Source organism: Eurytemora carolleeae, unplaced genomic scaffold (genome assembly GCF_000591075.1).
Source record: "Eurytemora carolleeae unplaced genomic scaffold, Eaff_2.0 scaffold616, whole genome shotgun sequence".
In the NCBI taxonomy this organism is placed as follows: Eukaryota; Metazoa; Arthropoda; class Copepoda; order Calanoida; family Temoridae; genus Eurytemora; species Eurytemora carolleeae.
In genome coordinates, this window is record NW_019396576.1 from 92,399 (window position 1) to 109,034 (window position 16,636).

The 16,636-nt window shown below is 32.8% G+C and overlaps 1 protein-coding gene across 1 annotated transcript in view; it reads right to left on the bottom strand.

Moving 5' to 3' along the window:
- The window catches only part of LOC111705783 (MTSS1-like protein), a 41,278-nt gene that overhangs the window by 10,080 nt on the left and 14,562 nt on the right, over positions 1 to 16,636 (bottom strand). Inside the window, exons 4-14 of the mRNA XM_023478449.1 lie at positions 15,463 to 15,502; positions 13,946 to 13,995; positions 13,279 to 13,338; positions 11,827 to 11,932; positions 9,238 to 9,310; positions 8,559 to 8,640; positions 5,137 to 5,188; positions 4,641 to 4,859; positions 3,670 to 3,727; positions 1,427 to 1,570; positions 675 to 705 (exon numbers count right to left, since the gene is read on the bottom strand). Coding sequence (XP_023334217.1) covers positions 675 to 705; positions 1,427 to 1,570; positions 3,670 to 3,727; positions 4,641 to 4,859; positions 5,137 to 5,188; positions 8,559 to 8,640; positions 9,238 to 9,310; positions 11,827 to 11,932; positions 13,279 to 13,338; positions 13,946 to 13,995; positions 15,463 to 15,502 — 915 coding nt within the window. The remainder of the gene's footprint in view (positions 1 to 674; positions 706 to 1,426; positions 1,571 to 3,669; positions 3,728 to 4,640; positions 4,860 to 5,136; positions 5,189 to 8,558; positions 8,641 to 9,237; positions 9,311 to 11,826; positions 11,933 to 13,278; positions 13,339 to 13,945; positions 13,996 to 15,462; positions 15,503 to 16,636) is intronic.

Sequence of the window (16,636 nt, forward strand, 5' to 3'; positions counted from 1 at the left end):
GGGGGGGGGGGGAATATACATTTTTTAAAGTTTTCAAAGGGAAAACGAGGATTTGGAGAGTTTGAACTAAGGTTAAAAGGACAAGAACGTAATATTAATTTACCATACATTGATGGAGTGTCTAGTACGATTCCGTTTTTCTTTTTCTTTTGAAAACCTTATTTTCATTTGTGAACGTGGATTCTCTACAAAAATTGCCTGCGCATTCCTTGCTTCAGAAACAACGGAGACTGACATAAAAACGACGTTTTATTCTACATAATTGATGAGATAAGGTTAAAGGGTAGGGTTATGAATTGGACCTGCCCCTCTTCAAAGGGAAGGATTGGACCTCCCCCTCTTCAAATGGAAGGATTGGACCTTCCCCTCTTCAAAGGGAAGGATTGGACCTCCCCCTCTTCAAAGGGAAGGATTGGACCTCAAAGGGAAGTATTGGACCTCCCGCTCTTCAAAGGGAAGGATTGGACCTCCCCCTCTTCAAAGGGAAGGATTGGACCTCCCCCTCTTCAAAGGGAAGGATTGGACCTTCCCCTCTTCAAAGGGAAGGATTGGACCTCCCGCTCTTCAAAGGGAAGGATTGGACCTCCCCCTCTTCAAAGGGGAGGATTGGACCTTCCCCTCTTCAAAGGGAAGGATTGGACCTACCCCTCTTCAAAGGGAAGGATTGGACCTACCCCTCTTCAAAGGGAAGGATTGGACCTGAACCTGTTCAAAGGGAAGGATTGGACCTGCCCTTCTACAAAGGGAAGGATTGGACCTGCCCCTCTACAAAGGGAAGGATTGGACCTGAATCTCTTCAAAGGGAAGGATTGGACCTACCCCCCTTTAAAGGGAAGGATTGGACCTACCCCTCTACAAAGGGAAGGATTGGACCTGCCCCTCTACAAAGGGAAGGATTGGACCTGAACCTCTTCAAAGGGATGGATTGGACCTTCCCCTCTACTAAGGGAAGGATTGGACCTGCCCCTCTACAAAGGGAAGGATTGGACCTGAACCTCTTCAAAGGGAAGGATTGGACCTGCCCCTCTACAAAGGGAAGGATTGAACCTACCCCTCTTCAAAAGGAAAGGTTGGACCTTCCCCTCTACAAAGGGAAGGATTGGACCTGCCCCTCTTCAAAGGGAAGGCCACTTCAAATAACAATAACAGTCCCTTTAGGTGGAAGTTTTGATGCAAATAAAATCCTAAAAAATGTCAAGATGGGGCGTACACGTAAGCCACACCCCCCCTCCCTCATCTCTCATATTGATAAAATTAAAAATGCTTCTTAATATCGAATAGATATTTTGATTTTTTGATCCAAAATGTTTGTTTACTAACCGTGAAAAACATCAGAGAAAAATAAACAATGTGTTTAGAAGCATGTGTTGTGTTGTATCGTATTCACATATTTTTGTAAAAAAAAAATCCATTTTTTGTGTTTTGCTGTTTTTTGTTGATAAAGTCAAATCGGCAGTTTTTTTATTTGATTTCAGATTTTTTGATTCTGTATTAAAAAAATATGTTAAAGAACTGACCTCGTTAATGACTAGAGGGGTGAAGGAGGAGGAGAAGGTACTGGAGGGGAAACCTGGAGGTATATTCAACATTTTTATTTTTAAATATTATTATATTATTAGAGATTATTATTTATCATTATATATCATGAATATAATTTTATGTTATTATATTATTAAACATATTATCATATATCATTATGTATTATAAAAGATGTAATTTGTTGCATTTAAAGTATTACTTTTATTCATTATTTTTTGTTAAAAATATTTTTGAGTTTTTATTTTACTGAACTAATTGTTTAATGGCATTGATTAGAGTTTCCAATCGAATTTTTTTTTTGCACGAAAATAAAGAACGTTTCGAGTAAAAATTGCACGAAATTTAGATATAATTTCGCATTGATGCGCAAAAAGCTATTCCGCCAAAATTTTGAAGAAAATCTTTGTTTTCGCGTATTTCGGTGTCTCTTAGTATTTCGTAATCTCGACCTATTTCGTTAAATTTCGAGAAACAATTTTTGGAAATGCATCTGACTTAATCGCTCAGAGTTTCTTGGAAATAAAGGAAATGAGTTGTTGCCTATATCTTTTAAACCCGACGTCGGAAACCTTTGATATTTTAAACTATAAATTCTGTTATATCAAAAAGTCTAAGTTTGAAATGTCGAAAGTTTACATCATCAGGCTGCAAAGATAAAGGGATTATAAAATCTAAGTTTGTGGTAAAGACTCAATTCCTTTTAGACAATTTGGTCCAGCCGACGGAGGTTGGTAACAAACAAGCATAATTTTATATTCAGTAGGACTGCATGAGACACACCTATAACAGTGGCAACTTTTTAGCGTTTTCTTAAAACATATTTACATAACAAATTTTATTGACGAAAGTAACCAAAATTTTAACAGTGTCTAAACTATGAATATGATAATAATGTGATTATATTGTTCATGAACGAATAAATACTGCAGCAGATATGAAAGAATTACTTTTTACTGAATCTAATGCGAAATTTCGTAAAAAAAAGTCATTTCGTGCAAAAACACGAAACTGTTGCGCAAGAGAATTTACTGTTTTGTGTAAACTCTCGCTTTGATTTAAATTTCTTGACTAGTTTTCGAGAAAAGAAACTAAGTTTTTGTCACAAACTCAAATTTACTAATCCTTATATTTTTGCAACCTGAAAATGTAAACATTTGATATTTCAAACTTAGACTATTTGATCTAACAGAAATAAAAGTTTGTAATATCTAAGGTCTACGACATCGGGTTGCAAAGATAACGGGATACAAAAATTAGAGTTTGTGGCAAAAACTCATTTCCTTTGCGGCCACTACTGGTCCATTTTTTCCCTAATTTGTTGAATTTAAAGTATTTACATCTATTCATAATTTATTCAATTTAGAGTTTTGGTGCTTTAGATATATTCTTAAAATTAAAAGCAGTCAATTATTTTCTCATTTTACAGAACTAATTGATGTAAATTTCATATCTATAGTTTTTGCAGCGACTACAGGTCCATTTTATTCCGACAAAAAACATCATTACTTGAAATATAGTTTACTCTTGTCTCCAATAATATTGTCGGGTTCTGTAATTACTGTAATTGGATCATGTAAATAATGTAATTGGTGAATGCATTTGGCTCAGGTGTTGGTAAGACAATATCCATATATTATATTACCACAGTCTGTAAAGATACTAGATTTAAAAAAGGAAAAATAAAGACACACTTACAAGTAGAAGTCTATATATTTAATATTACGGCGGAATACGTTAAAAATTTGCGAAAACAGAAAGCTACATTTTTGTATGAAAAGGCGCTTAGCCTCAGCGCGATTTAATTCGATGTCCACTGAACGAACTTTTTAAAATAATTGAGTCTTTGCCACTAACTCAAATTTATAAATCCTGATATCTTTGCAGCCTGAAAATATAAACCTTTGAAATTTCAAACTTAGATTATTGGATCTAACAGAATTCTGGTTCTCACTGTAGTTGTTGATTACATGGCTTTAGTCTGTTAAATACTGGTGTAAAGAAAAATATATAACCCTAAATGAATTAAGATCAGAATTCAGAACATGTTAAAATACTTGTTCCTAAAAAGTTTTTTTGTAAATAAAGGTAAAAATTAAAATGAAGAACGATAATGTACAAATGTTGTTTTTCCTGAATCTTGGCTTCGGGCTGAGGTGAGAGAATCCCAGCTTGGAGGCTTACTTAGTACCTGCAAGGTGTACTATGTACATGATAATAGCTTGTACAATGTACAGTGTACATAAACAATATAGAACCTGTACAGTGTACAATGTACATTGTACATATATAATATAGAATCTGTACATTGTTCGGTGTACATATAAAATACAGAACCCGGGCAGTGTAAATTTAAAAAATATAAATTTAGTGTTAAAAAAATCTGAACATTTTATATTTTTTGAAAGTCACAAAAAACTTATCAAAGAGATGAAGAGACACTAATTATATTTTATGCATTTTTACCTAATTTTATCTAATATTCTTCTCTTTACAAAGTAATGTAAAAAATAAACTCGGTTTGACGTCAAAGGCTAATTTGGCTTAACTTTTAAAAACATTTATTAGTTAGAAAAAAGAAAAATTTCAATAGTTTTTAAAAACTTCATGAAGATAGAATTTAATTCTATAAATAAAGGAATTATAAGGTTACAGTCACCATATCACAGTAAGTCGATTTCTGTGACATCATTTTTCGACAAATCCTTTAAGATTACGTTAATGACTCTGAACTATATAAATCTGAACAACAAATAATTAAGAAAAAAAGAAACAATTAAAACATTAAATGAAAAACTTAATAATGATAATTGCACGACATTTTATTCACAGTCAGAGGCGTATTCAGGGCTAAGCACCCCCCGCCCCATGTTCAGTGAAATCTATCAATTTCAAGGGTTTTCAGGCCCCAACGGGTGCTGAGCCCCCCCTGGAAAGAAAAAAATTAAGCCCCCCCCTGGACAAATTCCTGAATACGCCCCTGCTCACAGTTCCTTGCATGCTTCTGTATTGAAACGTATCTAGAGGTTAAAACTTTAGTTGTAAATCCCGGGATAATTTCCCACAAAAGTTTGACCTCAGACTAAAAATATATTTTTTCTAACCTCTGTATCTGATGAATAGGAATCATTTCTAGATCTAGAATCAGGATTAGAGGCTGCCGCCGAGATCGGGGTAGAGGTCGAGGACTCGTGGTAGGATAACCTCGAGGTTGACGAGGTTCTTGAGGACGAGGTTGATGTCAGGGATCGTAGAGAACCTCTCCTAGAACCCATTGTAGAACCAGCAGGGGAGGACGGAGGAGTCGCGTAGCAAAACCGTTCCTAGATTAAGGTTTAGATTATGTACAGGATTAAAATTAAAATTTAGTGCAGGATTATGATTAAGTTCAGTATGAAGAATAAGTCCACTATTAAGTTCAAGTTTAGGATTAAGATTCAGTAAAGATTAGGATCAAGATCAAGATCAAGATCAAGATCAAGATCAGGGTCAAGATCAAGATCAAGATTAAGATCAAGATCAAGATCAAGATCAAGATCAAGATCAAAATAAAGATCAAGTTTGTATCAATTTTCTAAGATTTAAGATTAAAAGATTTACCTTGGCTGAGTCGAGCAAAGAAACAACATTTTCAGATGTCTCCACAACTCTTCTAGGAAAGAAAATATATTTTGTTTTTACATTTACAAATTTTAAATTCAAATTTTTCTAAATCTAAAACGAAAAGTTTTTCATAAAAATACAATATTGCGCACATTATTATTTTGGCAGAATTGCTTGATTTCAGAATTAACAGTAATTTACTATTTACCATTCACTTCACCGCAAGTCCGCATGAGAACCCTGCCCCCCCCCCCTCCACAATTTTTACTAATATTTTATTATACCAAATAAGAACTTATCTAAATTTTTAAATATTTCTCTGTTAACAAAATTTTATTTCAGTTTACTCTTTAAACATAAACAATAAACAGCTTTAATAAATGTAAAACTTGGAATAAAATTTATATTTCCAAGATTTGCGCGAATAGAGTCAAATATCAAATTTTGCTTTAATTTACACAATGAGAAACATATTAAAGGTTATGAAAACCCCAAAAACATACAGGGTTACCCACAAAGGATGAAACTTAAAGACGACTAAAAAATCTCAAAATATGACAGTCTGAATGTTAAATGAATTGAGTTTTTATCACAAACTCTAATTTTTTAATCCTAACATCTTTGCGACCCGATATCGCTCGCATATATTTTTGAAATTTCAAACTACGATATCTGGTAGATCAAATGGTCTAAGTTTGATATAACAAAAGTTTACATCATCAGGTTGCAAAGATAAAGGGATAACTCATTTCCTTGCTAGTCGTTTGAATAGTTTACTATGATGACTTAGTTAAGAAAAAATGAAATTGTTTTCAAATATAGGAAAGCAGGGATGAAAGAAAAAGAAATCAATAAAATCCGTACAGTCGTCTCTGTTTCTGGTAAAAATGATAAAGATAATATATGAAAATATTAGGATAACTAAAAAAGAAAAAGAAATCAATAAAATCCGTACAGTCGTCTCTGTTCCTGGTAAAAATGATAAAGATACTATATGAAAATATTAGGATAACTGAAAAAGAATGTTTCTTTTATACACATGACCATTCAGCTATATTAAAGGAAGTAAAATACTGTTTAATCATCAAAAGGAAAATTGTTTATTCTCTAAATAATTGGGTAAAAAAAAAGTAAAAAACTTCAAAATAAATGTCAAAAAAAAAATATATTTAGTTAAATCTTATAAGTCGAGACCTAGAACTTTGTGATTAAAACCAAGGGAATCAAAATTTCATTTCATATCATTATAATTAACAGACATTTAAAATACGGTGAACAGTCCCTTTAAACTTAACTTTTATTAATGAGATTGTAAGTTTAATTTCAAGTGAGTCTCCATGAAAAGATGTCAATGCCCAATCTACAATGATGGTACCCTTAAAAGCTTTGTCTGTAAATGGTATACCTTTTGTTTCATAATCCCGATTGGGCTTTTTTGTTTCTAAAATGGAGGGGGGAGGGGGTTCCACCCCACACCCCCTATGATTTTTTGGGGAGAGTGATACATAACCCTATAGTCCAATTTTTCAAGCCCTGCTCATTAAAAAAATGTTAGACCTCTATCTTTAATTGTTAGTTAAAAAGTACATCGAAAAATATTTAAAAATAAATATTTTTACTTTTGACAAATACTGACATGTGACACATTTCTGATTTTTTTGAAACACCTACCCGCCGTTTGACCATTCTCCACCCTACCATGTGCATCAAAAAAAAAAGTTCAAAATTTGTTCACAATTATGAAGTTTAAAAGTGATATTGATAGGGTGAAGGTCTGTTTATATTAATTTGCGATTACTCTGTGAAAGTTACTTGCGCATTTTTCCCTTACAAGAATAAGTGGAGAAATTCACAGAATCACAGAAATAAACACCGTTCGAATCAAGAAAACGACAATATCTTCCACATTTTTGATCAGATTAAGATTTCAAGATTAACTTTGTAAATCGGATATTGCCATCTTCACATGGAGGGTCACTTAAATCTACGCTGATAGTCGCTTTACAGGGATCGTTCCAATGTTTAGTGAAGAATCCCTTTAAATATTATTGATTTCAAAATTAGTGAAGAATCCCATTAAATAGTTTATACTTTAAAATTAGTGAAGAATCCCTGTAAATAGTATATATATTAAAATTAGTGAGAATCCCTTTAAATAGTTTATTATCTTAAATTAGTTAAGAATCCCTTTAAATATTATACATTTTTAAATTAGTGAAGAATCCCTTTAAATAGTTTATATATCAATGTCAGTGAAGAATCCTTTTTAATAGCATATAGATTAAAATTATTGATGAATCCCTTTAATTAGTATATATTTTAAAGATTAGTGAAGAATCCCTTTAAATAGTTTATATATTTAAGATTAATGAAGAATCCCTTTAAATAGTTTATATTTTAAAGATTAGTGAAGAATCCCTTTAAAGAGTATATATATTAAAATTAGTGAAGAATCCCTTTAAATAGTATATATTTTTTAATTTGTGAAGAATTCCTTTAAATAGTTTATTATTTTAAATTAGCTAAGAATCCCTTTAAATATTATATATTTTAAAGATTAGTGAAGAATCCCTTTAAATAGTGTGTATTTTAAAATTATTGAAGAATCCCTTTAAATAGTTTTTAGGTTAATATCAGTGAAGAATCCCTTTAAATAGCATTTAGATTAAAATTAGTGAAGAATCCCTTTAAATAGTATATATTTTAAAATTAGTGAAGAATCCCTTTAAATAGTATATATTTTTAAATTAGTGAAGAATCCCTTTAAATAGTTTATATATTAATATCAGTGAAGAATCCCTTTTAATAGCATATAGATTAAAATCCGTGAAGAATCCCTTTAAATAGTATGTTTCTTAAGATTAGTGAAGAATCCCTTTAAATAGTATATATTTTAAAATTAGTGAATAATCCCTTTAAATAGTATATATTTTTAAACTAGTGAAGAATCCCTTTAAATAGTTTATATATTAATATCAGTGAAGAATCCCTTTTAATAGCATATAGATTAGAATTAGTGAAGAATCCCTTTAAATAGTATGTTTTTTAAGATTAGTGAAGAATCCTTTTAAATAGTTTATATATTAAGATTAGTGAAGAATCCCTTTAAATAGTTTATATTTTTAAATTACTGAAGAATCCCATAAAATAGTTTACATTTTAAAAATAGTGAAGAATCCCTTTAAATATTATATAAATTAATATCAGTGAAGAATCCTTTTATAATAGTTTATATTTTTAAATTAGTGAAGAATCCCTTTAAAGAGCATATATTTTAAAAATAGTGAAGAATCCCTTTAAATATTATATAAATTAATATCAGTGAAGAATCCCTTTATAATAGTTTATATTTTTAAATTAGTGAAGAATCCCTTTAAAGAGTATATATTTTATAATTAGTGAAGAATCCCTTTAAAAACCTTGGATCTGATATTATCCGTGTTAGTTTGTCCATAACTTCTGTCAACTGTTCAATCTCCAATAACATTTCATATTCTTCTCCTGAAACATTAGGTTTGTTATCTCAAGATTGTTATAAATGAACTAAGAAATGCTTTGCACCTTTAAATTCTTCATTACAGGGGCTACAAGAAGGGGTCGGTATATGTTATACTGTACTCTAGAGCTTTACAACGTCACAACTCAAAATATTAGAGAATAAACATTTTAAGCCTACGATTTATGAGTGGATAAACTAAACTCTTGATTAAATTTACAAAATTTACAAATTTTACTTCGAGGACGCAAGAAATAGAGAAAATAAGTTAGCAAGTAAGAAATAGAAAAAATAAGTTAGCAAGTAAGAAATAGAAAAAAAAAGTTAGGAAGTAAGAAATAGAAAAAATAAGTTAGGAAGTAAGAAATAGAAAAAATAAGTTAGAAAGTAAGAAATAGAAAAAAGCAACGATGGTCCTAAGAGTGAAAGTCTTTGGAGATATCGGTGATATTGGATTGGGAAAGGGGGGCAGAGGCTTTTACCACCCAAATGACTAATTTATTCTATGATAATTTAACTCTCTAAAGTATACCTATGATTGGTTTGAGGAAAGCTTCTAAAGTATACAATTGATAGGTTTAATGATAGCTGCTAATGTATACCTATGATTGGTTTGAAGGAAGCTGCTAAAGCTGTATAATGCGTTCTTTCTTGGGCAGCCATTCTTTTAACAACCTTACCAAACCAAACCAGATTTGAAAAAAATGTTTTTTTTTTTTTTAATTGCAAATTATAATTATCGCAGTTTCTGTTCATAAAAAACCCCCTGTGCTATACTCTATACCCTGATCAAAGAACCCCCTGTGGTATACTCTACACCATGATTAAAGAACCCCCTGTAGTATACTCTATACCTTGATTAAAGAACCCCCTGTGCTATACTCTATACCCTGATTAAAGAACCCCCTATGCTATACTCTATACCCTGATTAAAGAACCCCCTGTGCTATACTCTATACCCTGATTAAAGAACCCCCTGTGCTATACTCTATACCCTGATTAAAGAACCCCCTGTGCTATACTCTATACCCTGATTAAAGAACCCCCTGTGCTATACTCTATACCCTGATTAAAGAACCCCCTGTGCTATACTCTATACCCTGATTAAAGAACCCCCTGTGGTATAGTCTATACCCTGATTAAAGAACCCCCTGTGCTATACTCTATACCTTGATTAAAGAACCCCCTGTGCTATACTATATACCCTTATTCAAGAACCCCCCGTGCTATGCTCTATACCCTGATTAAAGAACCCCCTGTGCTTTACTCTATACCCTGATTAAGAAACTGATATGAAACTTTGCATTGAATATGTCCTGAATCCTTGAACCCTCGGAACAAATTCATGATTTATTTTAATTTTAAAACTTTGCAAACTTATCCAAACAAATATTCTACAAAGGTAGATAGGAGGGAAACCATAAAATTGAGGTTAAATTATTTCTTGAGTTGAGATAAGAACGTACTACTGCACTGTACTGTACTGTACTGATGAGATGAGATTAAAAATTCACGGTTAGATGGAATCAGACAGATTTTTAAATTACGCCAACCAATGAAAGCATTGAATAATATTTGGAGAGATGCACTAAGGTCAAAACTTGTGTGTTGTTAACTCAGGATCAAGCAGTTATCTATATAAACTTTTTACAAAACTTATATAATGTCGACTGCTTTTTAAATTTTTAAACTCTTCAAGTCAAACTTTGTGAATCTCTGGATCAACATTAATCTCCAGGCATATTTGCGAATAAATTTAATTCTTCTTTGATATCCCGTGGTGCTCATGCCCTGCAAGAATACCTTTAGTAGAGGAATCAAACATTGGTTCTCAAATTCAAAAGTTCTCGCATTGGATATCGAGATGAAGCGTTAAAGATTGACAATATCCAAACAAAAGTTCTGATCTCTAGCCTAATTTTTAAGAAAACGTGTTGAAAACTACATGGCCTATTTTTGTTAAGCTCAAAAAATATCAATACTATATTCTGTACAAAAAATATAGTTTCCATGGCTACTTTTAAAAATTTAAATAAATCCAACATTTTTGCGGAGAATTTAAATAAAATGCAAATTGTGTGCTGGTAAAACAATGCAATTTTTGGCATTTTTCTTTTTCCTATTCTGCGGAGTAGGCCGGCTCCAGTTAGAATTTAATTCGCATTCAGATTTTATGCAAAAATATTTCAGTAAATTCTAAAACTAAATTTATTTTCAAATAAATGTCCCAGAATAAGTTTCTATGCAGGCATCTGAAACTACTCGACTATCAAGGCGCTTAACGCACCTCTAATAATAAGCTTTCTGTTGCGAATATATCTGGAATTTATAACGTTTACTTGAAACAATAAAATTTTGCGAAATTTTCTGTTTTCATTGTTGGCGGATTTAAGAATTAACATTTAAAAAAAAAATTTTGGGTAAATTTTCCTGGGCTAAAGTTAATCACCCAACCAAGAAACAAAAACATACTTGTTTTATTGATATTTTAATGAATGTAAGTTCTGTTATGAAACGTAATAAATAAATGCTAAATATTAATATTTTTAAAGAAAACTAATCCGGCTTACAGACTACAATAAGCAGTTCTAGATCCTTTAAGAAGCAAAAAGATATTGTTTGGTAATAGTAATAAAAAATGTTTATGTCAGAAAAAATTATTATTGTTATGACAGAAGACAATTCATCTTTCATTGTGATTATATTCATTTATGTACAACAGAAGTAGGACTATTCTTACCTTTAAAAAAGATACAAAATCAAAAAGTCTAAAAGACTTTTTAGGAAGCCATAATAATAGTTTCAAGATGGAACAACAGGTGTACATACAGGGGGGCTATGGGGGCTAATCCCTCCCCCATCACCCCCTCCCCCGTTGAGCTATCAATGGTTTTCATGGGATTTAATTTTTCAATCAGGTGCTGATCCAACTGGAAAGAAAAAAAATTAAGACAACCCCCCCCCCCCCACGGGAAAAAACTTTATGAAGAAAAATAAATAATTAGTTGCTCAGTCGTCAAACGGGGTTTGATCTTTTTTCAGAAAATGATTACTCTCCATATACAAAAAAAGTTTAAAGCGTATACCTTCGCAAAATGTTTTCGTAGACTTTTTCTTATGTTTATGATGTTAGATCAAATAGTCTTAGTTTCAAATATTAGATTCTAAAAAAATATTTAAATCTGGTTTTCCTGTTTCTCTTTATCCTCTGCAGTTTTGATGAGTGAGTTTAATTCTTGGACTTGGACATCACAGGTTCTACTGCTCTCTACATTATTCTCCTTTCTGCCTTTCTTCCTGAATATTCATAAATTCATACATCCTTTCTCTACATTATTCTCCTTTATTCCTTTCTTACTGACATTTATACATTCATACATCCTTTCTCTACATTATTCTCCTTTCTTCCTTTCTTCCTGAACATTTATACATTCATACATCCTTTCTCTACATTATTCTCCTTTATTCCTTTCTTACTGACATTCATACATTCATACATCCTTTCTCTACATTATTCTCCTTTATTCCTTTCTTCTTGAACATTCATACATTCATACATCCTTTCTCTACATTATTCTTCTTTCATCCTTTCCTCCTGAACATTTATACATTCATACATTCTTTCTCTACATTATTTTCCTTTCTTCCTTTCTTCATGAACATTTATACATTCATACATCCTTTCTCTACATTATTCTTCTTCCTGAACAGTTGTACATAAAATTTGATAAATATTACAAAATATTTTTTGTCCTTTTCTTCAATCATTCATCGTTCACTTATTTTTATATTCTAATTTTTTATTATCATCCATTATTTTAGTTGCTCATTCGTCCTTCTTTAATTTATTCTCTTTTGTATTCTCTCTTTCGTGTCTTATTTTTCCCTGTACTACTTTATTTTACTCACAAACCAGGAAATGCGATATTTGAAACACATAATTTTATGATAGCAGTAGAATAACAAAGGGGAGTAACAGCAGACATAAAACTTGAGAACAGAGTATATCATGAACAGAGTGAACTTTAGAACGGAGTAAACTTTAGGACGGAGTAAGCTTTAGGACGGAGTAAACTTTAGGACGGAGTAAACTTTAGGGCGGAGTAAACTTTAGGACGGATAAAACTTTAGGGCGGAGTAAACTTTAGGGCGTAGTAAACTTTAGGACAGAGTAAACTTTAGGGCGGAGTAAACTTTATGGCGGAGTAAACTTTAGGACGGAGTAAACTTTAAGGCGGAGTAAACTTTAGGGCGTAGTAAACTTTAGAACGGAGAAAACTTTAGGACGGAGAAAACTTTAGGGAGTAGTAAACTAGTAAACTTTAGGACGGAGTAAACTTTAGGACGGAGTAAACTTTAGGGCGTAGTAAACTTTAGGACGGAGTAAACTTTAGGGCGGAGTAAACTTTAGGACGGAGTAAACTTTAGAGCGGAGTAAACTCTAGGGCGGAGTAAACTTTAGGACGGAGTAAACTTTAGGACGGAGTAAACTTTAGGGCAGAGTAAACTTTAGGACGGAGTAAACTTTAGGACGGAGTAAACCTTAGGACGGAGTAAACTTTAGGACGGAGTAAACTTTAGGACGGAGTAAATCTTAGGACGGAGTAAACTTTAGGACGGAGTAAATCTTAGGACCTGAGTACCTGAGTTTAATAATTTGATCTGATTTCTTCTTTATGAGAGATCTCATCTTTTTGAACTCTCTGCAGATATAATTAATTATTATTAATCATCATTAACTTGTAAACTTAAATACAATCTGCATCATTCACATAACAGTTAATGTTTACTTCCAGAGGTCGGAACTTTTGTATCGTTAATCTTAAACACTTGATCTTGATATCCAGTTTGGGCATTTTCGAACTTGAAGATAAATGATTGGTTACTTATTTAAAGATATTCTTGCAGATCAACACAGTATATCGAAAATGAATTAAATTAGTCATTTACAGGTCTAAATAGAATTGAGAGTATTGCTTAATCCTGAGATTCACAATATAAAAGTTCTGACTCTAGATTGTATAGTTTGAGGACATATTTTGATTGATTGTGCAGAGTTACCAGCAATATATGAGACTGTAGAGACGACTGTACACAATTTATTCTGTCTGATTCTTGTTTCTTTCGTTGCCTTACCAATAAATATGCCACAAAAGACTAGATTTTAGACAGAAGACTTAATTTAACCTTGGAACAGTCATATTTGGAGATGGAGTTGGAGATCGTCTTTACAGTCTCATTCTGTGAGGGTAACCCTGCAAACACGTCGTTTGATTTTCTGTAAAATTAAACTTTTTAATTTTATCTTTCCTTGTATGCTCTCTATCTATCTGTTTTACTGTTCCTCGCCATTCATCAACCTTAAACAGTTCATTGATTAATTTATTAATGTAAGCGCAAGCGTAATTTCAAGTGACCGTCCATGCGATTTACAACGGAACCATTAAAACCTTTCACTATAGTTTCAGTAGAAGTAAATATTTCCGTTTAGTGTATAGTGCCGATTTAAGGATTTATCTCTAATTGGATGATGAGATAGATAGAAAGATAGATGTAACCGCCATGCAATTTCTATTTGTTCAGAATAGACAACAAACACATGACTGAACTCTAATTGGATCACGCGCTAATGAACTCGGCATACAAGAGTGCTTTGTGTGTTCTCTTAGAGTACAGAGAATTATTTAGAATGACATTTTAGTTAAAGAGTGGAAAACAAGGTTATCCCCCTCATCCTTTCACTTGGCGGACCCCACCTGTATTCAGTTGCAATTTCAAGTGTTTTCTCAATTTCTCTTTAAACGTCCATATATAAAATCAAAAGTACCATCCTTAAATTTATTTATTCTAAAATAAAACCAATGCTCTAAAACTTCAATTGAAAACTAAATCTTGAATTTAGTTGTATTCCTGTATTTCTTACTTTCAGAATCAATCTCACTTTTATTTCCTTGCCCTAATTTTGTTTTGCTGTGGATAATGTTGTTCAGCTTTTTACGCCCCTTGATCATTAAACCCCCCTCCGTTCCCTCCCTGCTGCCCCCCCCTCTCCCAATTATATTCTCTGGTTTCTCCGGATATATCTGGGGAAAGTCTAGACTCTAGACTTGGATTCTACTGAGAGAAGAGAATAGTTAGTTTATAAACTAATGAAAACCTCAACACATTTAATTGTTGTCCTTTAATCTTCCCTTTTTCTAATCTCCATAAGGAATTAAGTTTATACCACAAACTCATATATTCTAATTATTTTATCTTTGTAACCTGATGTTTGATATTTCAAACTTATATATATTCATCATTTATATTTGTCTAAAGCAAAATTAAATTAAACAATATAAAAGTTTACAATTTAGCTGTGACCAAGTTACCATATAAAGATGGTATGAAATAAAGAAAATCTAAAGCCTTAAAACTGATGAGAGTAAATCTACAGAGTGTAGGGCCGGAAAAATGTATTTACAAGTTAAAAAATGAACAGATAAAACATTATGCTAATGAATAATGGAAAAAGCCGGAGCCCACTGACGGACTGAGAGGAATGTAAACAAACTCAGTGCTGGTCAGGTTGAGATTTGTTTATAAAAACTGTAGTAAACTTATTTGTAAACAAAGCTATGATGGTTCTTGATATATTTCGTGGAAATGACCATTTATGCAGAGCGGCCCATGTCATATCTCCGAACCATAACGTCAAAATCTGCACTCATAATTCTTGAAAAAAAAACTAGTCTTTTCTGCAAGCAAATTTTTAAAAATGATTCAATCGAAAATTTGGAGTTAGGGACACCCTGTAGAATAACTATTAACCTTTCAGTTTTTCTTACCTTATTTTGTATAGGATAGGTGAAGCAATCTGACAGAGCCCTAGAAAATATTTTTCTTTAATTTTTCATTAACAAAGGTAGCGTCTAGGATGAAGGGGGGAGGGAGGAAGGTATTAATTACAGTACAAGCGATAAGAGGTTTTATTGATGCGGATAAAAATAGAGATATGAAAATAATAAAATATTGATCTAACTCTTAATTTAGCCACTGCTTCTCCCTATCCTAACATTGCTTACATAGTTTCAATTGTTCTCCACCTACTCTGCTCTCTGTCCCATCCATTCGCCCTCCATCTATCCTCCTCTGGCTCCATCCATTCTTAATCCATCCACACTCCATCCACACTCCATCCACCCTCCATTTATCTATCCTTCCACCATCCATCCTCCCTCCATCCATACACCCTCCATCTATCCTCATCCGATTCCATCCATTCTTCCTCCATCCACACTCCATCCATACAACCTCCCTCCATCTATCCTTCATACACCATTTATCCATCCACTATCCAACCTTCCTCCATCCACACTCCATCCACCCTTCCTCCATCCACCCTCCATCCATACAACTTCCATCCATCTATCCTTCATACACCATCTATCCTTCCACCATCCAACCTTCATCCATCCTCCCTACATCCTTACACCCTCCATCTATCCTCCTCCGGCTCCATCCATCATTCCTCCACCCACCCTCCATCCACCCTTCATCCATACACCCTCCATCAATCCTTCCACCATCCATCCTTCCACCATCCACACTCCCTCCATCCTTCCTCTATCCCCCTCATATATATATATTATTCATATCCCCCTCCTCTGTACACCCTCCTTTCGTCACTTTCTCCTCCCCTTCCATCAAAATTTCACTTTCAAAACCTTTCCTCCTTCCCCTTTTTCTTCGTTTCCCCTACATTCACACTTGCTTTTCCTTATTTTCCATCTTCATACCTCGCTCTTTCTATTTCTCACTTATTTTTCCCTCATTCCCTTCTTTCCTAATATATATTTTCCCCCATTCCCTTCTTTCCTAATCTATATTTTCCCCCCATTCCCTTCTTTTCTAATCTATATTTCCCCCTATTCCCTTCTTTTAAAATCTATATTTTCCCCTCATTCCCTTCTTTCCTAATCTATATTTTCCCCCCATTCCCTTCTTTCCTAATCTATATTT